Source organism: Lepisma saccharinum, chromosome 20 (assembly GCF_977018435.1).
Source record: "Lepisma saccharinum chromosome 20, izLepSacc3.1, whole genome shotgun sequence".
Taxonomy (NCBI): Eukaryota; Metazoa; Arthropoda; class Insecta; order Zygentoma; family Lepismatidae; genus Lepisma; species Lepisma saccharinum.
This window is the reverse complement of record NC_139248.1, coordinates 14,159,472-14,185,904: the sequence shown is the minus strand read 5'-3', so window position 1 is coordinate 14,185,904 and position 26,433 is coordinate 14,159,472. Positions and strand designations below refer to the sequence as shown.

At 38.5% G+C, this 26,433-nt stretch overlaps 1 protein-coding gene across 1 annotated transcript in view; it reads right to left on the bottom strand.

Annotated features, from left to right (window-relative positions):
• Positions 1 to 1,004: 1,004 nt before the first annotated feature.
• The window catches only part of LOC146003345 (AN1-type zinc finger protein 4-like), a 30,651-nt gene continuing 5,222 nt past the window's right edge, over positions 1,005 to 26,433 (bottom strand). The window contains exons 2-6 of the mRNA XM_083141625.1: positions 25,713 to 26,078; positions 22,763 to 22,964; positions 20,399 to 20,548; positions 7,131 to 7,251; positions 1,005 to 3,165 (exon numbers count right to left, since the gene is read on the bottom strand). Coding sequence (XP_082997751.1) covers positions 1,750 to 3,165; positions 7,131 to 7,251; positions 20,399 to 20,548; positions 22,763 to 22,964; positions 25,713 to 25,872 — 2,049 coding nt within the window. The 5' untranslated portion in view covers positions 25,873 to 26,078 and the 3' untranslated portion in view covers positions 1,005 to 1,749. The remainder of the gene's footprint in view (positions 3,166 to 7,130; positions 7,252 to 20,398; positions 20,549 to 22,762; positions 22,965 to 25,712; positions 26,079 to 26,433) is intronic.

The window sequence follows — 26,433 nt, the reverse complement described above, 5'->3', positions numbered from 1 at the left end:
AGAATACAGGAAGTACTATTAAAAAAATGAAAACCATGATTGGACATTCCATTGTCATGAGTGGGACATTCAGACTACATTTTTTAAAATTAAAGTGACTAATTCTACTTATAGTTAAGCAACATTTTTCTAACAGTTTCTGTGCAATGAAATATGAAACTTAACACTGTTGATTAACATAACGACCCTCAAAATACTTTCCCAGATTTGTATCTATCAGTGAACAATTTTGGGTCACGGGTGGAACAGATGAAACACTGCCTCCTCACATAATAAGAAATTTATTTTAATTTCTCTGAATTGTAAAATGATGAAAAATAAATTATTTTGGATAAAGAGAGAAGGTAATTGACCTTTTAATATTCCAATTGAGTTGAGGGGGAAATGTAATGGTGAAATGAGGAATTTGGTGTCATGGATGGGACACAATACAAAATGCATGTAAATACAAAAAGTAAAAATAAACAAACAATATGTAAAATAAAATACCTTGTATAATACTTTAATGTTTAGACAAATGACAATTTTAGATTGTTCACTCATAAGATAGGATAAAATTACAGCATTGCATTTAATTTTAAAAATTGGAATGCCCCTGATGGATAATTAGACTACTATTATCTTTGCTATTGACTGTACCTTGCAAATGCTACTTTAATATGACATTTTATTGATTGGCTCCCTACACCTATTTACAGCAGTAAAAAAAAATTCAAAGTACAAGAAATGGTACGTTTTACGTCGAGATATCATGCAACACAACAAAATCTCTATTCTCTATTGGTAAATCTGTCCATAGAAGCCAAACAATATGCAATTGTTCGACCAGTCAGTTGACAAAAGAGCAACATATTAATTTTTCATGCATGCAATGTTAACATCACGCCCCTGACCGCCTTTACCCCCCAGGGTTTCCCCCAGGTACCCATGTTATTCGACGCTGGGTGGGCGCCGGGGCCGCTTCCATCATTAGAAAAGTTCCCGGATTTGAACCGGCCGGGGATCGAATCCGGGACCTTGAGCATGGTAGTCAGATGCGTTACTGACTGAGCCACCGCATGCAATATTAAAAGCATCTGATAATTGTTTGAATAAAGCACAAATGGGATGACAGGTATATATACAAGAAACACAAAAGTATACAGCAATAACTTAACTTATCTTATTATCTTGCATAGAAGTTATGTATGAAATTACAACAGCATATTTCAAATGAGAATATAGCTTATAAATATAACAACAAATTTACAAATCAAATAACAAAATATTTAGTCTTAGTCAAACTACTGGGTGTCCCATAAGTCTGGAACCATAGATATTGTTCATATCCTTTTTTCTGTTACAGGTAAACCACGGCACTGACTAAAGAGGAGCGAATCCAAGTTTTTTTGCTAGTGAACACTTTAAACACATTCTTGAATTGTGTTGTACAATAATAAGTTCCTAACATGAACTTGTTTTGTTCTCCTATGGTTCCAGGCTTATGGGACACCCAGTATAAAGGAAACGCAGAATATCACAATAATGAGATTATTTTGTAGCAACAGTTTGTGGTACAGGCCATAAAATTACAAAAGGAGAAAAATTTTTACAACACAATATACAACAAATTACAGTGGAAAGAATGCATTATAGAACAAATAAAATATCAAATTAAAAAAAATAATAGATTTACATTTTGAAAGTTTTCGACAATAATACTGTGCTCTATATAATCTTAGTAAATGCTTCCAACCAGGTACATGAGAATTATATTTTTGGTAACTTTGGTGCAGTAACAAGGGGATTAGCTTGCTCTAGTAATTTCCTGCCTTCAGATTTATAATCAAAAGTGCAATTGTGAGCTTCGGCGTAGCGGTGAGCAGCACAAAACAACTTCTCACATCTGCATGAATATATGTTTGTTATGTTCAATTTTTTATTACACTCTGAGCAGCGATTTCGTGAAGCTTTTTTAGATGCTGCAATACCTAATTTGTGTGCAGAATGAAGACGTCCTTGCCTACTTGCAGACAATCTACGCTGCAGTCTTACTTCTAGTTTTTTGTCCTCCCGCTGCGGAACTAAGTTTATCTCTTGCAGGTTAACCGCATCTCGAAAGTTTTCTAAGTTTGTCCGGTTCCCGCCAGCAGGTAGCATGCTTCTTCGGCCGTACTTTGGAGATCTCCCCGGAACACTAGCCTCTGCTGCTAAACTGACTCTTCTACTCAAGAAACTACCGTAAGATTCCCGGTCACTAATATTAGAGGATGACTCGGGCTTTTTCAGGAATTCTAAAGAACCTGATTTGCTATCTATTTTAAGCTGTTCCTGAGATCGCCGTCTTCTATGTGCAGCGCTCAATATTCTACACAACTCGTGCGCTTTCTTGCCAACAGAGGGCGGCAAGTGATTTTCAATACAGTCACGCACGCCGTCACTGTCTCCAAACAGACACAGCTTATCGGGTGATGTTTTCGGTCTATCATCGAAAATGTGAGCAAGAAGGTTATGGCGACTGCTTAAACCGGAGTTCAAGGAACACGCTAACCTATCACCGACTGGCATTTCCTTTGGTAGAGAAAGACTTTGGGTTTTCTTATTATTTTCGTTCTCGTTTTGTATGTGGCTCTTTGCACTACTAGAAGGGATCTCATGTTCCTCTTTCTTCTTTGGTACTTCTTTTTGTTCAGTCTCCTGCATAATGCTCCCTTCACTTTTCCCGGCATGAGCCGCACTAAATTTCCCTAATGTTTGCCTGTATGCACTGTAATGCCTATCGGATCTTGTGCCTGGGAGGGATGCTAGCACACTTGGGTCGGCACTGATGCACACTTGATTTGCACCTTTTCGGAGAACTTTTGTCGGACTTTTCTTCCGGTCTCTGCCCTTCCTTGATTCCTGCGATTTTGTCATCACTGGAAGAGTTTCCGCATCACCGTACCTTGCTCCAGCAGCAGCTAAACTCGGTCTCCGAGCCGGCTGGTTCTGCAACAGGGAGCTTGATTCTAAATAACTTGCTTCTTTGGTGACTCTTGGTGGTGCGACAGAATTTGTTTGGGAGATCGGAGGTAGCTGATGATCCCAGCTGTCCTTTTGTACCTTAGCCTTTGTGCGAGGTGAACGACGAGATGGTACAGCATGCTGTGATGTCCGTTTTCCAGATATCACACGTGGTTTCTTTGGCTGTAAAAAAATTCTATGTTACAAATAATGATAAGTGATAAGATGATGTGATGTGGATGAAGGAACAATCAGAAACATATATGAACAATACAACATGAGCAAAGGATGTAAGTTTCGAATGAGTGGAAGTTTACAGACTTCAGCAACATGGCGGCGCTAATGTGCATGGTAACAAAGGTGATCACGTCGCAACAGCGCACACAGTATGTCGTATGGTATGCAAAATTTTTTAGTACTACATGCATGCTACTGCCGTCACGCAGCTGAAGTCAGTAAACCTCCAATCCAAACCTCGAAACTTACATCCTTTCTGCTCATATTACAGCAAGCTGCTCGGAGATACGTCCATTAACCTCTTGTATATAAGGGTTTACTTTTCTGACTCACAAACAGATCACCCGGTGTATATACTGATGGTGAAGCTCATACGAAAGGAAATATAAACTGTGAACACACTTATATTTCTCTCCATTTAAAATTCAATAATTTTTATGGGCAAAAAATAGCAAACATTTTCTGTAGAATAATATACAAAATACTAATCATGTTAAATCATAAACAGTATCATTATCATTAAATTCTAAATAAATATGGCAACTGATTTTGCAAACCTATTACAAAAAAATAACAAAATTCAGCTACAAAGACTACAAAATAATATTTTAAGTTACAATTATATAGTACATCCAGGATGTTTTATTTTCACTGAAAGAAAACTTACTGAAATTTATTATAGTTTTATTGACACTCTCAACAAACATTTCCATAGCAGGTTCATATATACAATATCAGAGACAGAAAAAAATTACATTTACTGTAATTTTTATTTGCTTTAATCAAACTGTTCAAATATTTTACAGGGCAGTTTACTAGAGAAAGCTTTTCAATAAAAAACATATATTTTTATGTATGGTGCCCAAAACCATACAAGCAATTTTGAGCGTTGTTTTTAAAAAAATATTTAAAAAATTGATTTAAATAAAAAATAATAATCAAAAATGATTTTTTAAATAAAAATCATGATTTTTATCGACCCTGGCTACAAGTCCAGAAGCCTGCAAAATGCAGCCAAGGGTGTAATAAGTGGAAGGGAGATTGACATCTGGAAAGAACACTCGAACGATGATACCAAATCTTGGTCTCATCTCGATTTTAGAGGTCTCTTTTATTCTCGGTCTCATGTTAACAAGCCCTGAAGGGTCTGATATTCTTGTCTTAACAAGCATAATGCACATGCCTTCTCATCTAACAATTCATGTGTACACCGAAGGGTATGATGTAAATACAATTAAAATATTTTTAAAAGCAGATAAAGAGATAGGATTGGAAGTTAGCAAAGAGAAAATTAAATACATACATGCTTGCTTATTATTAGGTAATAATCAAAATTTAATTATTGATAACAGTTCGATAGTTGAAATGAAATTCAGTGCAGAAAAGAGGTGCTAATAACAACAAGAAACAGAGCCAGAAATGTACCAAGAATAAAGATGGACATAGAAGAGTTGAGGGTAGTGAGGAGCTTCAAATATCTAGGAAGCATAATTGAGAGAAGTGGAAGAATAGATGAAGAGGTAAACAGAAGAGGACAAATGGGTGTGGACTATATCAAAGCGTTCAAATGAAATTCAGTGCAGAAAAGAGTGAGGTGCTAATAACAACAAGAAACAGAGCCAGAAATGTACCAAGAATAAAGATGGACACAGAAGAGTTGAGGGTAGTGAGGAGCTTCAAATATCTAGGAAGCATAATTGAGAGAAGTGGAAGAATAGATGAAGAGGTAAACAGAAGAGGACAAATGGGTGTGGACTATATCAAAGCGTTCAAAAGAAATTCAGTGCAGAAAAGAGTGAGGTGCTAATAACAACAAGAAACAGAGCCAGAAATGTACCAAGAATAAAGATGGACACAGAAGAGTTGAGGGTAGTGAGGAGCTTCAAATATCTAGGAAGCATAATTGAGAGAAGTGGAAGAATAGATGAAGAGGTAAACAGAAGAGGACAAATGGGTGTGGACTATATCAAAGCGTTCAAATGAAATTCAGTGCAGAAAAGAGTGAGGTGCTAATAACAACAAGAAACAGAGCCAGAAATGTACCAAGAATAAAGATGGACACAGAAGAGTTGAGGGTAGTGAGGAGCTTCAAATATCTAGGAAGCATAATTGAGAGAAGAGGAAGAATAGATGAAGAGGTAAACAGAAGAGGACAAATGGGTGTGCACTATATCAAAGTGTTCAAATGAAATTCAGTGCAGAAAAGAGTGAGGTGCTAATAACAACAAGAAACAGAGCCAGAAATGTACCAAGAATAAAGATGGACACAGAAGAGTTGAGGGTAGTGAGGAGCTTCAAATATCTAGGAAGCATAATTGAGAGAAGAGGAAGAATAGATGAAGAGGTAAACAGAAGAGGACAAATGGGTGTGCACTATATCAAAGTGTTCAAATGAAATTCAGTGCAGAAAAGAGTGAGGTGCTAATAACAACAAGAAACAGAGCCAGAATAAAGATGGACAGAGAAGAGTTGAGGGTAGTGAGGAGCTTCAAATATCTAGGAAGCATAATTGAGAGAAGTGGAAGAATAGATGAAGAGGTAAACAGAAGAGGACAAATGGGTGTGGACTATATCAAAGCGTTCAAATGAAATTCAGTGCAGAAAAGAGTGAGGTGCTAATAACAACAAGAAACAGAGCCAGAAATGTACCAAGAATAAAGATGGACACAGAAGAGTTGAGGGTAGTGAGGAGCTTCAAATATCTAGGAAGCATAATTGAGAGACGTGGAAGAATAGATGAAGAGGTGAACAGAAGAGGACAAATGGGTGGTGGACTATATCAAAGCGTTCGAAGATTAATATGGAACAGGAATGTACCTATGAAATGCAAGAAGGTAATATATAACACATACTATGTGCCAATAATTACATATGGAGCAGACGACTTAACATTTTTAAGGAGTATATTGGGAAAGACTAGAAGGAATAGGATAAGGAATGAGGAGATCCGACAGACCAGGGGGGTGGTGAAGCTTCAGCACAGGATAGATCAGGCACAGATGAGATTGTTCGGACACATGAAGAGGATGGATGCAGGAAGACTACCAGTAAGAGCTTACAAAGTACAAGGAGTGGGAATAAGGCCAAGGGGGAGACCAAGATGTCAGTGGAAAGAGCAGATAGCGGAGAGGAGGACATGATTGTTACACAGTGGAAAGAGAAGGGTGGTGGAACACCAGAAAAAATGGAGAGGCTTGACTTCTATGCTGACCCAGCCAGAGGCAGAAAATGGTGAAGGATGATGATAACAACTCTTTTGAATCAGTTTCCAAATTCAATTACTTAGGAGAGATACCAACAAATGAAAATGATATTAAAGAGGAAATAAAAAGCAGACTTAATTCAGGAAATGCATGTTACTTTTCTCTTGATAAACTTTTATCTTCTATAATATCTAAGTAATTAAAAGTTAAAATATACAAAACTAATTTTGCATGTAGTATTATATGGATGTGAAACTTGGTCCCTTACATTAAAAAGAGGAACATAAATTAAGAGTATTTGAAAATATAAAACCCTTAGAAAAATATTTGGACCTAAAAAGGATTAGGAGACAGGTGAATGGAGAAGGTTACATAATTTAGAACTCCATAACATGTATTCATGTCCTGATATCATTAGAATAATTAAATTATGAAGACTTAGATGGGCAGGCCATGAGGCACGTACAGGATTCTTGTTGGCAAACCTGATGGTAAGAGACCTGTAGGAAGACAAAGATGGAGGGATAACATTGAGATGGACCTAAAGGAAATCGGTAAGGATGGAAAAGATTGGATTGGCTTGTGTTTGTTGCTGCAGCCATAAACCTCCGGGTTTAAGAAGTAGTCAGTACACCGAAGGGTCAAATAATCAAAATAGAGATTAAAACAGTAATCAACAATATGTACTGATTGAATTTTGACACTTGCCTTCTTCCTCAGTGACATCTTTTCCATTTTCTGACGTAGCTCTTGCATCTTACCCATGGTGACTGAATTTTCTTGCATCTTCCTCTCAGTTTCTTCGGGATCTTCTTCTGCAAACAGATTTCTGTTGGGAACAGAATAATCATTATTTAATGACAGAAAAACATCCATTCTTAAGTGCTTAGGTGTGCCAAATTTAATTCAGGAATTCAGATCTGATCCTCACTGTTCAATCATACGTTTCATATATGCTAACTTGGATAGAAATGGATTGAAAATCGTCGATATTACAGAGTAACATATTAAATATTAGTCTTGATAATCTGAGCATTGTCTTTCTTATACTTTCATTAATTAGAGGATTGTTTAAAAAGATCACTTTGTGCACATACCTTATGAATTTCTGATGATACCAAATTTGGACATTTTAAGCTAACTTCAATTGTCATACATGTTATAAAATAAATGTGATATTGCAAGTTTTAGCAGATAAATCTAAAATTGTTAATCGAATACCAAGAATATGTTCCAACATACCGTATTTACGTGTGTATAATGCGCACCCTGGATTTTGATGGGAAAAAGTTACAAAAAATTTTATCTTGTATATAAAGCACAGTATAATCCAGGTTCAAGAAATGGCTTTCTTAGTTGTAAGTTGTAAAGCTTTTGCTATGCCAATCAAAAGTGAATGACATCATACCTATTCAATGAGTCACCTGTTGATATGTGGACCAAGAAGAGATAAAATTTTATACATGGTTTTGCTCATTTTCTCTTTACTTTTTCTTAAAAAAATATATATATATATACATGAATAGGGTCAGAAAAGGTGCCAGAAGGGTGGATAAATACAAATGATGAAGGAGACAGTAAACACTTACCACACAAAGAGAAATAATTCTATATTTCGCGATCTGAGTCGCATTTTCAAGATAGAAGGAAAAAGATCGACGACACTTGGAGAAGTGTCACAGAAGAGGCACAGAATACTGACCGTAGCGTCTCTACGATCAGTGTTGCCAGAAAATAAGAAGTACTTAAGCCAGTGTTTACTGTAAGGTGGGTGGGTAGTTTCAGGGAGGAGAGGAAAGAGTTACTGGTTGGCTAGTTGAGTCCGGGGGGTATAGTGGCATGCATGCCTGCTATATAGACCCTTTCCCATCGCCTGCGGAAAGATGTGTCAGAGCGGGGGGGGGGGGGGGGTAAAAGATGGATGATGGCAACACGGAAGCAGTTAGCTGGTGTTATGGCTGTTGGTGTGGATGGCAACTGTGAAATCGTAGTTTTGGGTGGAGGAACGGTGATTATTTATCCTTAGATTCAAGGGGGTGGAGGTTTTGCCTAAGTAGAAGTTGCCGCAGATTTGGCAGATGAGGGTGTAAATTAGATTTGATGAGTGGCAGGTGCCCTTAGGGTGAAGGGTGAACTCACCTGCCACTGTGGGATCAGGAGGGTGGGGGAGGTGATGAGTATGGGGCAGGTCTTGCATCTGGGTTTGTTGCACCTGTGAGCTGGGGGAAGTGGTGTGGAAGGGGTGGGAGTGTTTCGGACCAAGATGTTTTGGAGGTATGGGGGCGACGGAAGACGACCCTAGGTTTATCCCGAAAGATGTCCCTGGTGTCAGGATCACTGTGCAGGATGGGGAGGAGGGAGTGGAGGGTATGTCTGATTTTCGTAATGTGGGGGTGGTATTGAATGATCAGAGTTGGAGGGTTGGTTTTGGGTTGTTTGGTGCGGTTGTGGGAGTTGGCTCTAGTGATTTGTTTGTTGATGAGGGTGGAGGGGTAGCCATGGTTGGTTAGGGCTTGGTGCAGGCGTAGGTTGTAGTTTTGGCGGGATGAGGGGGATGAGTTGAGGCGCTGGCCTCTGAGGGCAAGGGAAAATGGGATGGCTTTTTCGGTGTGGTAGGGGTGTGAGCTGGAGTAGTGGAGATACTGGAGGTGGTTGGTCGGTTTGATGTGTATGGAAGTTTCCAAGTGGTCTCCCGCAATGTGGATGTCCACATCTAGGAAGGTCACTTGGTCTTTGGAGTGGAACCAGGTGAATTTGAGGGTAGTGAAGTCGTTCAGGTGGTTTAGGAATGTAGTGAGGGAGGGTTCGCCATGTGTCCAGAGGAGAAAAATGTCATCTATGAATCTTAGCCAGAGGAGTGGTTTCAGTTGCTGGGAGTCAAGGAATTCCTGTTCCAGCCTGCCCATGAACAGGTTGGCAAAAGAGGGGGCCATGCGGGTACCCATGGCTGTGCCACGTATCTGCAGGTAATGTTGGTCACCGAAGCAGAAGTTGTTGCAGGTAAGTACAAGGTTGGCTAGTTGTATCAAGAAGTGAGTGCTGGGATTGTGGGGTTTGGGTCGGCTGTTAAGGAATGATTCCGTGGCACGGAGGCCATGGGCATGGGGAATATTTGTGTAGAGGGATGTGACATCAACTGTTGTGAGGATGGTGTTAGGTGGTAGGGATGGTAAGTTTTGGATGATGTTAAGGAAGTGGTTGGTGTCACGGAGGTAGGAGGGCAGGACTTGGACGAGGGGTTGGAGGTGAGAGTCTAGAAAGGCTGAAATGCGTTCAGTGGGTGAATTGTAGCTGGACACAATGGGTCTCCCGGGGTTGTTCGGTTTGTGAATTTTCGGGAGGAGGTAGAAAGTGGAGGTGCGGGGGTTGTCGGTATGAGTGAGGAGATGGTGGAATTGGATAGGCCTTCAGGGGGTCCTCGGGAGGGGACAAAATCCCGAATTTTGTCTAGGTGTGTTGTAGATGAATCAACTGTGGTGGGCTTGTAGGTCGATGAATCAGAAAGTTGACGGGAGGCTTCCGCCATGTAGTCAGAGGAGTTCATGACTACTGTGGTGGACCCTTTATTGGCGGGGAGGATTTTGATGTCTGGGTTGTTGCGGAGGGACCGGAGGGCTTGGTGCTGGGCTGGGGTTAGATTGTGGTGGGAAGAGGAGTTTTGGAGGTATGTACTGTCGGAAACATTGTTGACAACAGAGGTGATGTATCTTTCGAGGGGGTGGTTGTTGGGAAGGGAGGGGGATCATGGGGGGAGAGGGGCAGAATTGGAGGAGACTGGGATGTATGTCTGAGGGATTAGCATTGGAGGGGGGATTCTTGGCCCAAAAATATGTCCACCAAAGTCTGTGGGCGAAAGTTTGTATGTCAAATAATAGCCGGAAATTGTTAGGAGTGGAGGCTGGGGAGAAGGTAAGACCTTTGGAAAGAAAGTCAATTTCGGTGGTTGTGAGGTTGTGGTTGGAAAGGTTCAAGATGGAGGTGCAGTCAGTGGGTGGTTGGGGGTGAGGAATGTCAGTATGCTGGGGGCATCTTTTGTCAGAGGACTGGTGCTTCTGTGGTGTGGTGGGAGGGAGGGGCACGGTTAGAGATGGTAGGTTGGGGTGGAGTGGGTAGCCGCAAGGGTGGGTCTGGAAGTAAGGGACATGTAGTTTTGTGTTGGTGTTGTGGTGGGAGGGGGAGGGTGCATCCTGCATTCAGGGCTTGTCTGCAGAGAATGGAGAGTTTTTGCAGGTGTTTCTGGTTGAGGTTGTGGGCAATGGACTGGGAAAGGTTCCAGAGTGTGTTTATTTGGTTGTTGTTGTTGCCTGGGGTCAGTAGGAGGATTTTGGTGAGGGACTGGATGGAAATCGAGAGTTCTCGAGTCCAGTGGAGCTGTGCCATGACTAACGTAACATTTTTAAGAGGCTCAAACTAGCAGTAGTAAGTAGCACAGTACAGGATTTCTTTCATTAAGGCATTTACACACTCCATATGTGTCATATTATTTGGCCAGTAATAAATTTTAATTATAATTTCTTTTTTCTTATCTTTTTTTTCATCCAACCGCATTGCACATTAGTGTCACCATCTTGAATGGAATACTGTTGCTGTATTCAGAAACTACAGAATTCAAGCTTTACAATGATATATAACATGATAGGGTTCCGTAAACATGAAAAATGAATGCAAGTGTCACAAAATCATGGAATGACATTGTACTGTTTCATGTTGGCGCTCCGAATTATTCCGTGCATAATGCGCACCATGGTTTTTGAGGGCAACAATTTTGGAAAAAAGTGCGCATTATACATGAGTAAATACGGTAATTGAAGCAGTGGCGAAGCGTAGAGTTCCTAGCAGGGTAGGCACAGAAGTGCGATAATTTCCATTAGTTGCTTAAATCTGTAAAAAGAAAGGGGGGGGGGGGGCTATGTCATGGAGAGTGGTTCAATGTCTCTCCAGACCGCTTCTTTACTTGGCAGTGGCATGACGTTTTCAAAAGTGTTGTTACCGGCCATCAGCACGATAATTGTGTCTTAGACGTTCTCCCCCACCCACCAGATGTCATCGATCTAGATTTTTGTTCACTTCTGGTTTTTTTTATTTGTTTGTATTTTTTCAACCCCTGATTTATGCACACACCTCCAGAAAGAACTACCAATCATGAGACATTGCGAAAATCCAACGAATAGTGCTCGAGCCCTGTTGTCAATTCTTCATCACTTTTTTCTAAATTTATTTATTTATTTTGCAATTGAGGTGAAAAGGGCTAGAAGAACCCCATAATTTTCGGGTTAGTCTGACGTTTGTGCCGTGAGCAGACGACAGAATTCCGCACTTTCAGCGACTGTCAGTTTGGTATGTTCTATTGCTGCCAACTTAGTTTTTGTAGTAAGACTTCCTCGCACCGAGGAAAACACCATTGTTATATGTTGTCTAACTAAAGGAATGGTTGTAGTTAATTTCAGTCTTGGCTTTCTAGATAAATGAATTTCTGACACCTGTATGTGCAAGTAAACATAATTTAAATTTTGAATATTTTCGTCTCATTTGTTCTGATCTATGCTAATCGTGACGATGAGAATGTATGGAGAATGAATTAAAGATGACCAGGAAACATTGACATGACCACAATTAGGTCACCTGGCTTCGTAACGTGTTAGGATGACGACTACGGGGCTTTCAAGAAAAAAAACATAAGTAAAGGTGACCTCTCTCATTCAGTGTGTATACTTCGCATCCTAGTTTGTTCTACCCCTTGTGTTAGTAGACATCCTTACGTGATAACAGTACATAGGATCCTTGTTTGGGACCCGGCAACACGACAGGTTACTATGTAACATATAAACAGGTTATAATAAATGTAGTTGCTTGAGAGAATAGAATCCCAATTTTAGGCGCAATTTAGTTCTTTTCTGCCAATCCAATGTGACAACACTGGCATGTTCCGCCAGACCTGAAACAGACATGGCCCGTGCAATAACCCCATAACCCTCTTTGTCCTAAACCCAAAAAAAGTCTTCCCTTGCATTGTACTTTATTTGGCCGCCCTCTTCTCTTGTTATCCCTTCAGGGTAAACGAAACTGCCTACCTCTTCGCTTGTGTCGGCTGCATAAAAAAAATATCTGCTTGTAATATTTATTCAACGACAGTGTTAACGCATTAAATAACGTTTCAACAACTTTGAATTTTTAAAAATATTTTGCTGTCACTTGCCACTGCTACTTGCAAAGGAAAATATACTTGAAAACATTTTAGAAATGATTGTTATAAGAAGGAAACATGAAAGACCAAAAGTGGGTCCTACCTTACCGATGATTACTTCTTCACTCAATTAAGAACTCGATTGTTCTTGTTCTTGCATTTCAGTCCAGCACTTCTTGCATAAATCTGATCGCTGCACACGACACCAATCAAAAACAAAGCTCTACCGCCACGAACCTCGCGCTCCGAGCCAAGCGCCAAGCTCCCTTCTAGCGTCGTGAGCAGGAGGCATTTTTTCCCAGAGGGTGAACGAGAGGGGAATCCCCGTTTACGATAAAAATAAATTATTCTATTCCCAGTGAAAGTAAAACTACTTTGTAAATATAAAGCGTAATTATCATTTTAATTTACGTAATTTGGTATGAAGACTTACTTTACAAATATAAGTTCTTTGGACTTTCTGTTTACGCTACGGTGTTGGGTGAATCGACAAGACCATCAGCACTCTGACCAGAAAACGAAGTCAGAACTACAGTACTCCGTAATTTTCAATTTCACTTACACTTGTCGATGAAAGGAAGGAAAACCTAAGTTTCGTACAAAATATGGAGAATGTACAATGAAATAGAAGTCTCTCTGCACGAACACAGGCTAATGTTTATAAAAAATGCCGGTACACCATAAATTTCCAACCCTGGCGGAAATGCAGTGTTGCTGATATGCTGTTCGTCCTAGTGGGTAACACCGGGAGGCCGGCCTCAGGAGCACGTTATAAGCATACGTACAGTACTCGTAAGATTAGGCTTCCCGCATATACCACCGTAGGACGGAATGTGAAGAGAAGAGGCCCCAGCAAATGTGCCTCACTCCGTGGAAAGTTCGTATACTGACTGGACAGGGTTAGAATCTTTTTGTAATTATCATAAATGAAAATTCCAAACTTTTCCATTGCATTGCATGTGTTTTGACGAAATAAGTAAATACACATTTAAAAGAGTAATGGCGTGGGTAGGCCCGGCCTCCTGGCCTCATAGGACGCTTCGCCACTGAATTGAAGTCACCCTTCTGAGGTTAGAGTGAAAACTATAAACAAGAGTTCAGAAAGACCTTTCATTTTTGTGAGTTACTATGCACTGAATTCCTTAGGATGAATAATTTACTAGCTTTTGATTTTCGTACACTGGTGTTTTGAATAAATTGCTTCTAGATTACAGTTACAGAAAGGGATTAGACCATCTTGCATGTAATCATGCCTGCCATATTACAAGTGCACCTGAATGAACACAAGCCATTATGCAATAGGCACACTTGTGTGTTTATTTTTTATGTTTATGATGATGAATAAATGATGATGCACTAATGAAATAGATGGTAGAAGAAATCCACATTTATACCCTAATTCTATATTTTCTTTATGTCAAGAACTGAGATTCTACAAAACTATGAAATGTACATTTCAGTTAATAAATTAAATACAAAGAACAAAATAAGTAATATTCCACATAATGAAAATTTCAATCTTATATGTGCGGCCATAAATTTTGAAAAACGACTTTTATATTTTTAAGTCCACTTTATGGACAGAAAAGCTAACTGGGACTGGACCTACAGTTGAAAGTGACTAGAACAGTTGAAAGTGACTAGAACCACTGTACCTCATCGGGTATTGAACCCAGGACCTTTGATTACAATGCAATGATGTTACCACTGCGATATTGGAGTAATGCTCAAACTGGAAAAATTAGTTTATTTTGCAAATAAAATAACAGGGGCTCGAAAATTTGACTAACTCTGAAAACAAAGTACTGGTGTAAAAGACGGAAGTCAGGAAGTCGGCTAAACAGAGGGAGGGAGATGACAAAATAATCATTGATAAATGGCAATGTTAAAACCACACACCAAGAACTAGAGACCCTGCACGATCAATGCAGGGTTAAAGAGCTCATTGAATGTCATATAAATATATCAATATATAAGGGCTCGGCTCCTACCGGATACAAAACTGATACTTTTTTTTGGAGTTTGGGTATTTTGTGAGGACCGCAAAAATGTCTCACCACTTTTTTGAACTCCAATTATCTTGTATATTATGCAAATTATGAAATTGAAATTTCATTCATTTCACATAAATATTGTGCAAAAAGTGGATTTTGTGATTAAATAGGAGTTATAATATTCCAATGTAATTTACATATTTCATTCATTCATTCATTGTTTTCTGCCTAATTGGCAGGTTTTTCACTGCAATCTCCAGCTTTCCCTATTCTCTGCCTTACGCTTCGTAATAGCATACGACCCAGTTAATTTAATATCATCCATAAACTGATATCTCTTTCTTCCACGGACTTTTCCTCCTTCAACCATTCCCTCCAAGGCATCCCTTAGCAGGCAGTTCCTACTTAGACAGTATCCTAACCAGTTTCTTTTCCTCTTCTTGATGGTCTCCAGTATAGATCTCTTTTCACCAACTCTTTTTAGTACAACTTTGTTTCTTACCTTGTCCGTCCATTTTACATGCTCCATTTTTCGCCATGTCCACATTTCAAAAGCTTCGAGTCGTTTCTCTTCATTTCTTCTCAATGTCCAGGTTTCTGCACCATATAGTGCTACACTCCAAACAAAATATTTCACTAATCTCTTCCTTAGACCTATGTCCATGGGTCCACAAAAAACATTTTTTCTTCTATTGAAAGCTTCTTTTGCTATTGCGGTTCTCATTTTCCCTTCTTGTTTGCAGCCCATGTCACTGCTTATAGTGCATCCGAGGTACTTGAAGCTATCCACTTGCTGGATTCTTTCACTGTTTGCTCTCACATTAATATTCCTTGGTTTCCGTCCTATGACCATTGCCTTTGTCTTCTTTACATTAATCTTCATCCCAAACTGCTCACAGCTGCTGTTTAACTCGTCTAACATACTATTTATGGCTATTTCATCCTCAGTGAATAATGCCATATCATCAGCAAATCTTATGCAGTTTATTCTTCTTCCTCCCAATTTGACACCTCCTGTGCCTTGGAAACAATTTTTCACTATATCTTCTAAATAGATATTAAATAAAGTAGGCAATAGGCAGCATCCTTGTCGTACTCCTCTTCCAATTTCACAGCCTTCTGTCATTTCGTCTCCTGTTCTCACTTTAACTCGTTGATTCATGTATAAGTTGCTTAGAAGTCTTCTCTCTTTCCAATCTACACCAATTTTCTTCAGAAATTCTGAAAGTTTAACCCAATTCACTCTATCAAAGGCTTTCTCCAGGTCTACACATACTACAAACACCTCCTTTCTTTTCTCTAAATATCTTTCCCCAATGGTCCTCAGTAAACCAATTGCATCCCTTGTACCTCTTCATTTCCTGAAACCAAACTGTTCTTCCTCTAACTCACCACTGACCTTGGAGTATAGGCGTCTGTTCAGAATTCTTAGAAGAATTTTTGCTGAGTGAGATATCAAGCTGATTGTCCTGTACTCAGAACATTTTCTGGCATTGCTTTTCTTCTGCAGAGGTACCAAAACAGTCTCCGTGAAATCTTGTGGCCAATCCCCTTTCTCATAGATTTCATTGCATAAATGCAGTATTTCTCTTTTTCCATCTCCCAGGTATTTGATAAGTTCAACAGGAATTTCATCAGTGCACGTTGCTTTCCCATTCCTCATTTCTTTGAGTGCTTGCTCAAATTCTTCATTCAGACTGTCTGGGTGATTCTCTTTCTGATACAGCTCTTCAACGTATTTTCCCCACACATTCAATATTCCTTTTTTGTCTGTGATTTCACATCCTCCCTCGTCTTCTATCATCCACACTGTTTTCCATTTCTTCTTTTGGAAGCCCAAGCAATTTACTTCACGATACATCAAGTCGTACCTTCCTCTTTTTTCCAGTTCTTCAATTTCTTCACATTTTTGTTTCATCCATTGTTCTTTTGCCCTCTCAGTTTATCTTCTTAGCTGGTTATTCAGTATCCTGTAATTATTTCTTCCCTCTTCTGTATTTACATTCTTCCATTTTCTCCGTTCCTCCATTTTTCCAGCATACTTTCAGTAATCCATGGTTTCTTCTTTTCCTTTCCCTGTAGCCTATTGTTTCATCCCCTGCCTTCTGTAACCATCTTTTTATTCCATCCCACATCTCATCCTTATTGTTACAACTAGCTTTAAACTTAGAATAGTTTCCTTCGAAATGTTCTGCAAATATTTGTCTTTCTTCTTCTTCCCTTAGCTTCTCTAAGTGGGGTTTCTTGCTCATCTGATTTTGTGTTATCTTCTTCAATCTAAGATTGATTTCTCCTATTAGCAAGATGTGGTCTGAATTAATGTCAGCTCCTGGCAATGTCTTCGCATTTTTCAAACAATTTCGAAATCTTTCTTGTACCAGTATGTAATCTATCTGGTATATTTTGCAATCTCTTGGACATATTAATACTCATCAATATTTCACAACGCTTTCTAATTGGTACAATTTTCAAACATCAGTTTTGGCAGAGTTGCCCACAGAGGAAGATAATGGTGCAGAGTGCACCATCAACATTTCTTGGGAGGAGTGCATTTTTTTCCCTTAAAATAAAATGAAAATTGAACATGCATATTATTATTTCTAAAGTATATGTAAAAAAAAAAAGTTTACACCTTGGCACCATGCTGCAATATTTGTGATGAGGGAGGGGGAGGAGATATCAGGTTATAGTGTATTTACTCATGCATAATGCACAGTTTTTTTCCAAAATTTTTGAGCCCAAAAACTGGTGTGTATTATGCATGGTGTAATTCAGAGAGCCAACATGAAACCATGCATGTTTTCACTATGTCACTGCATATAACATGTTTATATAAACAGGTGAAATACGAATTACCAGGTTGGATTTCTACAGTAATAACAATTTTTTAAAAAAATACTACAAAGTGAAATGGCCATTTCCCATGATTTTTCACTTTGTAACTGAATGTTTTGTGACACTGAGAAAAACAGCACCATTCTGGCAGAATTCGATTGATTGATTTAGTTTATTTTACTTCGCGTTATGTGCCTCTTGGCTAATTTGCGAAGATGGGGATGAGTGATGAAATGATGAATGGACATTCACAAACAACCAAGCCCGAGCAGGATTTGAACCCGGGATGGCAAAATTCAAGAATGCACCTCCCATCAAATGCAGTGTATATCAGCTGTATCTGTTGGGCAAGAAATAATAAAAAATAACTTCCTCAGCACTACAAATCCATAATGTAATTTTGAACATGCTTTCTTCTACTACAGAATAAACAAGGTGGTTACAGAAGTGAAAGCTGTGGGATTCCAAGCACAGTGGAGGGAGAGGTGGCCTGGGTTGGTGACTCATTGAATAGGTATCATGTCATTCACTGTTGACTGGCATAGTAACAGTTTTACAACCTACAACTAAGAAAGCCATTTCTTGAACCTGTATGTGCTTCACATTATATACAAGACATACTACACCCGCCGCAAAATGACTTTGGACTTCATAACAAAAGCACAAAAAATTACATCTTTTTCACAGGCTGGAGGCTAAGTCCCGAATCAGTGACTGGTTGATAAAAGCAAGAGACTTGGTAGGATTAATTGTTCTATCATTAAATATATTTTCAGTCAAATAGCCAATCAATATCTGCACTCCGACGGCCGACATCTTGAAAATAGTCCGCCATATTTGATATTTTTTGATTTGATATGTCTCGGGAACGGCGTCTCCTATCAACGTCTGGTTTTCTCACAAATGTTCCAAATAGTGTAAACTTTCGTAATAAATCAATAAATCTATTTTTGAAAAATAAGAAGTAGAAGTTTTTCAGAAAAACTACAAAACATTTTACGCGAATAACTGCGAGTTGAAAGTCTTAACAATGATTCTTTTTTCAAAAATTATGTTGACTTGTTTGTAAATTGTATTTCTCTTAAAATGTTATTTTAGGTAAATTAATAAATCTAGAAAAAATAGGGGTTCAGTTCATCTAAAGATTTCTAACAAACACTAAGTAATGTTACGAAATAGAAAATGCCATTGTTTGGTTCGAGAGTTATTCATTAAGACTTTCTGGTTCTTGGTGGGTTGTCCTTGAATACTTTGGATTTGAGGAGCGAATTCGGCAAGAGATTCACAACATTCCCTTGGAGATGCTACGCAACGTCATGGGCGGATTTACTCTGAGACTCCGACAATGTGTGCAACACCAAGGATGCCATCTTACTGACACCAATTCAAAAAATACAGGTACACTCGTAATTTCCACTCATGTACAGTACATTCACGTTCAAAAAATAAATAATATTTGGCTCTATTTTTTGTGAAATTTTTAAATCTTCCCATTTGACAGCCTCACCCTGTACATGCGGAAATACGGTATTCCTTAGTAATTCATTTGCTTTAACTGGTTGACAGTTACTTTTACTACTAGGTGCACCATATTTGATACGTTAGATGAAGAAAAGGCAAAATTGGAGAGGAGTAGAATTCAGAAAAGCATTTTTTTAAAAAAGGGAGGGACTTTCAAGTAGTAGACATGCTGCCATAATTAAATACTTCATGGGGACTGTGTCATGATCTTGCAAGGGGGGGGGGGTGACTTTTGAGTATTGCAATCATTGTGAATTGGTAGGAGTAGAAACAATGGTATTGGGTCAGCAATAACATGCATGCATTCATTTCCTTTTACTTTTTTTTTGTGCCACTTTTGGCTAATATTGGAATGAGAGATGATATGATGAATGGACACTCGCAAACATCCATGCCCAGGCTGGGATTCAAACCCAGGACCCTTGGCATCGTAGTGTGATATGCTAACCACTCTGCCACGGGGGCCAGCTAACATGTATACACAGATAATACGAGGTTTATTTTTTTAATTAGGGGCAGTTTTGCGCTCATGTTGGCAACATTGCATGCTTGGCATTTTGCGCATGTGCGTTAGTTACCGACATGCCTTGCACGTAAACAGATGCCATTTGCACGTTGTGAAATGCTTGGTGTGGTTGTAGTGGACAATGGAAGTGGTGCAGGTGATTGAAAATCCCGCCAACTGTCAGATACGATCAGTGATCAGGTGTTTGACCATGAAAAATGTGAAAGAGGTGGCGAACTGTTGAGCCATATTGTCACTGTGGACGAGTCATTTATGTCCCTCTACACCCCCGAAACAAAACAACAATCCAAGGAATGGTGCACACATCATCCCCACAAAGGTGAAGTTCAAGCAAGCGACCTCCACCAAGAAACTCTGCTCACCATCTTCTGGGAAAGGTTCGGGGTGCTTCTGATTGAGTTTCTGTCGAATCGACAAACACTTAATGCAGCCGTGTATTGCAACACACTCAGGAAACTTCGCCGAGCAATACAGAATAAACGACGAGCCGTCTTCCGGTATCATGTTGCTGCACGGCCCCACACTGCAGCTGCCACACAGTCGCTCACTGACTCATTTGGCTGGGAGGGGATGGACCACCCTCCGTACAGTCTGGATCTGGCCCCCAGCGATTATCACCTATTCCTCCACTTGAAGACTTTCCTTGCTGGGAAGCGATTCAACAGCGCCGATGATAAAACAGACCGTGACGGATTGGCTGTCTGACCTGGCGGCAGATTTCTTTGATGAGGGTCTACAAAAGCTCATCTACCGCTACGTCAAGTGTCTCAACAACTATGGGAACTACGTTGAGAAATAGCTGAATGTACATATGAACAGCCACAGAAGTAATTAAATTTATTCCTTTGCATGTTTTAGTTTTATTTCAAAACGGCCCCTAATTAAAAAATAAACCTCGTATAAATGCTATATTTACCTGATGGAGGACCCACTCCAAGATTCTGATAATGGCGAATATGTTCCATCTTCGTTCTCAATCACTTTGAAGAAGTTAACTTGATCCCCCTCGCGAAATACAAGCACTGTTACTTGACCACCAGGTGGTATTTTGCTCCACACATCGTCTCTGTAAAATACATATTTCATTTCAGAAATTACACTAGCAACATATGAAAATCACACACACGTGAAAACACCTATTATATATCATGCTTAGTTTTTCAGTATTCCATTTTTACATAAATCTTGCAAATTATATTAAAATGGGTCTGCCAAATAGCGTTTGAGTTAAAGCTTTTAGTTTGGAGGAAGGGCCATAATCATTGCCAACACAAATAAATTATTTTTGGGGGGTGAGGGTAAGAGTGCACCACATGAGTGTCGCCAGAAATTTTTGCAGGGGGGATCAGGAAACTGATTAAATTCGAATAGTAGAAATGATGATAATAATGATTATAATTTTAATTATGCTTATTATTTTTATTGAAAACAAAAACGAACTTTACTCCCAATTAATATCATTATTAAATTGTAAACAAAAATTTATTCCTAATCAATATCATTATTAAATTATATACTTCGGGATACTTATCCAGTCGATCCACAAAATGAGTGAATACCAGCACAACTGTCTTTTGTTATTAACTTGTACAAACCTCATTAAAAAAAAGGAAGGCTTTAGAAGTTAGGAGGAAGTTTTAGCCATAGTGTTTATGCCCTTTCACATTAAACTATTTTTTTCATTTTGAAAACTGAAACGATTTATTCTTTCGTTTAAATGGCAGACGATGAAAAAAACTGGTTCCTGTATTTTACACTCAATTTTCTCAATTCAACGCATATTTTTTCTTACTTTGTTATTCTGTTCGAATAATAACTAGATGAACTCTATTTCTGTTAATGACTAAAAAAAGTAACAAACTGGATTTTTTTTGTAACTTGAAATGAATGATAATTTCCAGGGGAAGGGGATCGTTGAACCTGTTCGACGCCCCTTGCCATGACAATATTATTATCATCATTGTAAGCATTAATGTAACATTAAAATAAAATAAAACTAATCAATGAACAATACACTCTGTACAATGGACAATATATTTTGAAGTAAATTGTGTTAACTTTATCCACTGTTCACTAGCTAATTTTTTATTAAATATCCAATATTTCTAAAAATGAGCCTGTAGATTATGTACAAAATGGTTAAAGCACTCATGTTCTCATTGACAAATATTCAACCACAAAAAAAAAAAAATATATAACTGTTATGCACTATCACAAAAAATATAACTGTTCTGCACTATCACAAACAAAAAACATAACTGTTATGCACTATCACAAACAGAAAATATAACTGTTATCCAGTATCACAAACAAAAGAACATAACTGTTATGCACTATCACAAACAAAAGAACATAACTGTTATGCACTATCACAAACAAAAAACATAACTGTTATGCACTATCACAAACAAAAAATATAACTGTTATCCAGTATCACAAACAAAAGAACATAACTGTTATGCACTATCACAAACAAAAAAACATAACTGTTATGCACTATGACAAACAAAAAATATAACTGTTAGGCACTATCACTAAGATGCTACAATGTAAAATCAAATAAATATACATGGATATGTCATCTAAAAACAAACCCATCCCTTTCAAACTTTCACACTGTCGCAGCATGACATACTACCTAATCCTGCATATGATTGGTTCATCTTGAAGGGACAAGCAAAACATAAAGGATTCACATTAAAAATATTTCTTCATATCTCCTTTACAATTAGATTAAATTATGTTGTGAAAACTGAAATAAAAATTTGAGCCAAATTTGAATCTAATTACAAGTTATTTACACAATAGTTTTTTCCACGACAGTTCCGCTTTTTGATAAAAACATGGGTTTGTCTCAAATTTGCCACAAGTGTCCCCTTTCCAAAAGAACCTTGTCGTCCAGCGCTGTCCTTATATGTTGTCCACCCACACACTGACAGCGGTGTAACTTTTACCCTCAATGTTTTCACAAAACTGAATTTATGACAATGTACGTGGCACATTTCTTTAACCCCCCCTCTGTAAATACACATTTCTCCTTGATTCAAAATTAGTTACTGTCATAAATGCACATTTTGTTGGCAATGAAAACTGCACTGAAAAACAAAAAGAAAACACCAATCACAGAAATTTCAAAATTAAAGTTTGTTGTGCTTGGATGGAATTGTTTTCACTTTTTGATCTGAAAGCAGGGATTCTCCTACCAGCTGGCATTTATGGCAAAAATGAGTGTTGTCTGTTTGCAATAATACCCTCCCCCACAGAAACAAAATTCTAGTACCTGTTGCTCTCCATATACTCCCTAAGTTCTCTCCACGCTAACTCGTCATGGTTCGGCATACGTCTCGTGCTTATAGGACCTCCCCTCATGGACAGAACCAACTTCAAAGTAGCTCCGTTCTGAATTGCATAGTCCATTAGGCATGCTGTGTCATCCAGCTCCTGACAGTTGTAGATCAGGTGCTGGTGAGATATGGGAATTCCTGCAATAAAAACAAGAAGGCTCCATGTAATATGATCACACCTTTTACCCCTAAAAGAAAACATTATTTTAATGTGTACATTGCTATCAAGGGCATCCAAAGGGGTGTGGGGCACCTGGAAACTGAAAGCCTAAAATTATATACTTTGCACATACACTGTATTTCGCTGCGTAATTGTCGCACCCTGTTTTTTTCAGTCCAGAAACGGTTTATAACAGTGGTTCTCAAACTGTGGTACACAAAGCCCCCACGGGTACGTAACTTACTACAGTCCCGTTTAACCGAATTTGATTGGCTCGATGGTGCTTCGTTTGAACGAAGATTCGGTTAAACCGGAATAAAGATTTTTTGATATACAGTACGCACATTTTATTAGGTACAGTATTTTGATATACAGTATATATGTATTTCAGCATGTACGCATAAACAAAAAGCTTACAATAATATGTAGTCATTTAACACAAGAACATGAATTAAAGTAACATTAAAGCTCTGGTACAAAAAGCCGTACGACTAAAACAATAAAGTTTAATTCAGCTTGCGAAAAAAAAATTGATATTTTCTTTTGTTTAAGATTAGATGAACGCTTCTTAGCAGCTCGATCTCTAAGGCATTTAATCGGAAGCAATTCAGCAGGGGAGGTTTCGTCTTGTTGTTCCATGTAAACCATAATGTCTTCAAACATTCTAGTGACTTCTGTATGATTTTCCTTGTCCATACGATAAATTGCCTCCAGTTTTGCATTGTCACTACAACTAGCTTTCTCTTTCCTGTCATAATCACTGCTGATCACAAAAGATTCACTCACTGAACACAATGCCACGCCACGAAACTACGTACAATATAATGCTCACTAACAGTAAGATTTCAGGCACACCAAACTGAATTACAAATCTCAACTGGCAGGTGTCTGTTGTCCTTGAGCGTACAGCACAGTACGCCTGCTAAAAATAGACAGGGATGGGGGAGTGGGTGAGTATAGCCAAGGCATCCTAACAATGAACTTACTCTTTGATAACTAACTGTTAGACAAAAAAAAGACAAAAGTGCTTCGTCAGTGCTCCCGCGTAAAACACGGTAGCGATTCTGTTAACCCGGAAATTCAGTTAAACGGGACTGTAGTGTACTTGAAGGGGGTACGCAATCAGTTCGGAGTATGTTTTTTTTTCATCCATGGTGTACCTTTAAAAAATTACTGAAATAGAGCCGAATCTTCGCTTGAAAGTTTCAAGTGCACAACCAGACATCAAGAAAATGTTTCAGACTATGCAGGCACATCTTTCTTACTAGTAACTCTGAGGATTTACAATAAAAACTTCAAAATTGTGCTTGACAGTTTGTTTACGAACTTATTTTGTGTTCTCTACTTCGTTTTCAATAACTCTGGAAAAAATATGTGAAAATTCAAGTTTTTTTATATATTTATTAGGAACACCCAATAAAATAATAAACATAGGATTCTAATGTTTATTTGTTTACAGCCTTTCCACATACAGCCCGAATGCCATTTTGCTCTACACACCTCCAACATATCAAAATCGCCTAACCAATCAGGCAGCTAAAAAATCCCCAAAACATTTTGAGAAACCTATGGTGGAGGTACATCAGACGTTTATTTATGACTGAAGGGGACAATGAGAAAAAAAAGTTTGAGAACTGCTGGTTTATAACATTGCATCATGTAAAAGTTGCATCAGATAATGAAACCAATGTGATAGTGACACAGAACCTTTGGAAACAAATGATTAATTGTGTAAATCCATGCTTCGCTGCACTTTAGCAAATTCTCTCAAGTGGAATATTTCGACTATGATGCACAAATCATAACAACCAACGTGTTGACTTTTTTCATGACCATAAAAATGTTTGCTAAACTGTCACAAAGAAATGATGTGCATCGAATTGGACTATTCAATTTTAACTTATAATGACGAGTGTTTTGTGCATGCTAGTCTTGCACTAAAGACAGTTTACCTAGGAACAAACGATTAAAAAAAAATTAAAAAACATTGCTAAGGTGTGTAATCTTTTGGTTGGAGCAGAAAACACAATAATTCATATTCCGAAAAGTTAGTGCACACTGGGAACCAAAACACAAAAACTCTGAGGAAGAAAGAACCTCGTTTGATCACAAAGGGTGGTCTGTTTCTGCAGAACAATTCAAGACTTCATACCGCTCAATGCACTATGAAAACATTCCAGGAAATCGGCTGGGAATTATTGCCACACACCCCTTACAGTTCGAACTAAGAGCCAAGTGATTTCCACCTGCCTGGACCCCTAAAAGAATTCCTCGAAGGTCAACATTTCAGCAGTGTTGACGAAGTGAAGCAGGCTGTCCTAGAATGGTTCAAACGTACTGACAAATCTTTCTATGCCGAAGCTTTCCAGGCATTAGTTAAACGATGGAATAAGTGTATAAATGTAGCAAGGGGGTACGTTGAAAAATAAAAGCAGTTTCCACCCCTTGAAATTTGTTCTTTTATTTTATGAACTCAAAAGTCCGGGATTGTCTTGAATGTCCTTCATATAATGAGATTGATTTAAAGAAAATAGATTATTAATTAATTGTAAACTATTTAATGATAATAATAAGTAAACTATTTTACAAATATGCTCATTAACATCTAGCAATAGTTATTACTATTATTATCAAGTCTATAACTATTAAAATTTTACTATCCTCGGGCTTATTAAAGTTATTACACCCACACCTGTGAAACAATTTTAGACAAATACCAAGCTTACCTTCAACTCGTTGAATCTTCGCCTTGATTGAGATGACCGTATCCAATGGCGAGACGGTCACCTCAAATGCAATACCCGTGAGCGTCTCGATGTAGAGTTCCATCGTGCCCACATGGGGCAAGGAAGACTGCAGGGATGGATGGTAGCCATTGTGTGACATTGTACAGGAAGGAACCACCTTGCCAGCTATGGCACCAGCGACAAGGTGCACCAAGGGAAACTACTCATCTAGGCCGTAAGAAAATGAGCAACGCTGGGACGGAAGATTCATGAAGACTGCTTCTCCTCCCCCTCATCCCTCGACTACCGGACAGAATCAGCTGACTTTTCCCTTGGCAAAGAATTTCATCCCAGTAGGAGCTGAATCTGAAATTTAGGAAGTTGTAAAGCATAACAATTCACAATTAAACAATTGCAGCTTGTGGCTAAGAATACTGGAAGTTGTAGTAAATCAAAAACTGCTGAACACACACACACAAGCACACCTGTAAGATAATAATAAAACATATCACTGAAACCAGGTGTTTACGTTCAGATTTTTTTTTCTTCAACATTGCAATTCACAAACTCTGGAACTATAGGAAAAGCAGTTGCAAAACAAAACTTTTTTTTTTTTATGAATTTCCGACACTTTTATCATAAAATCATCATTTCACACGTGAGGCATTCCAGCTTTGCATGTGACATTCACACATAAAATGTAGGGTTCTAGACATGCGAT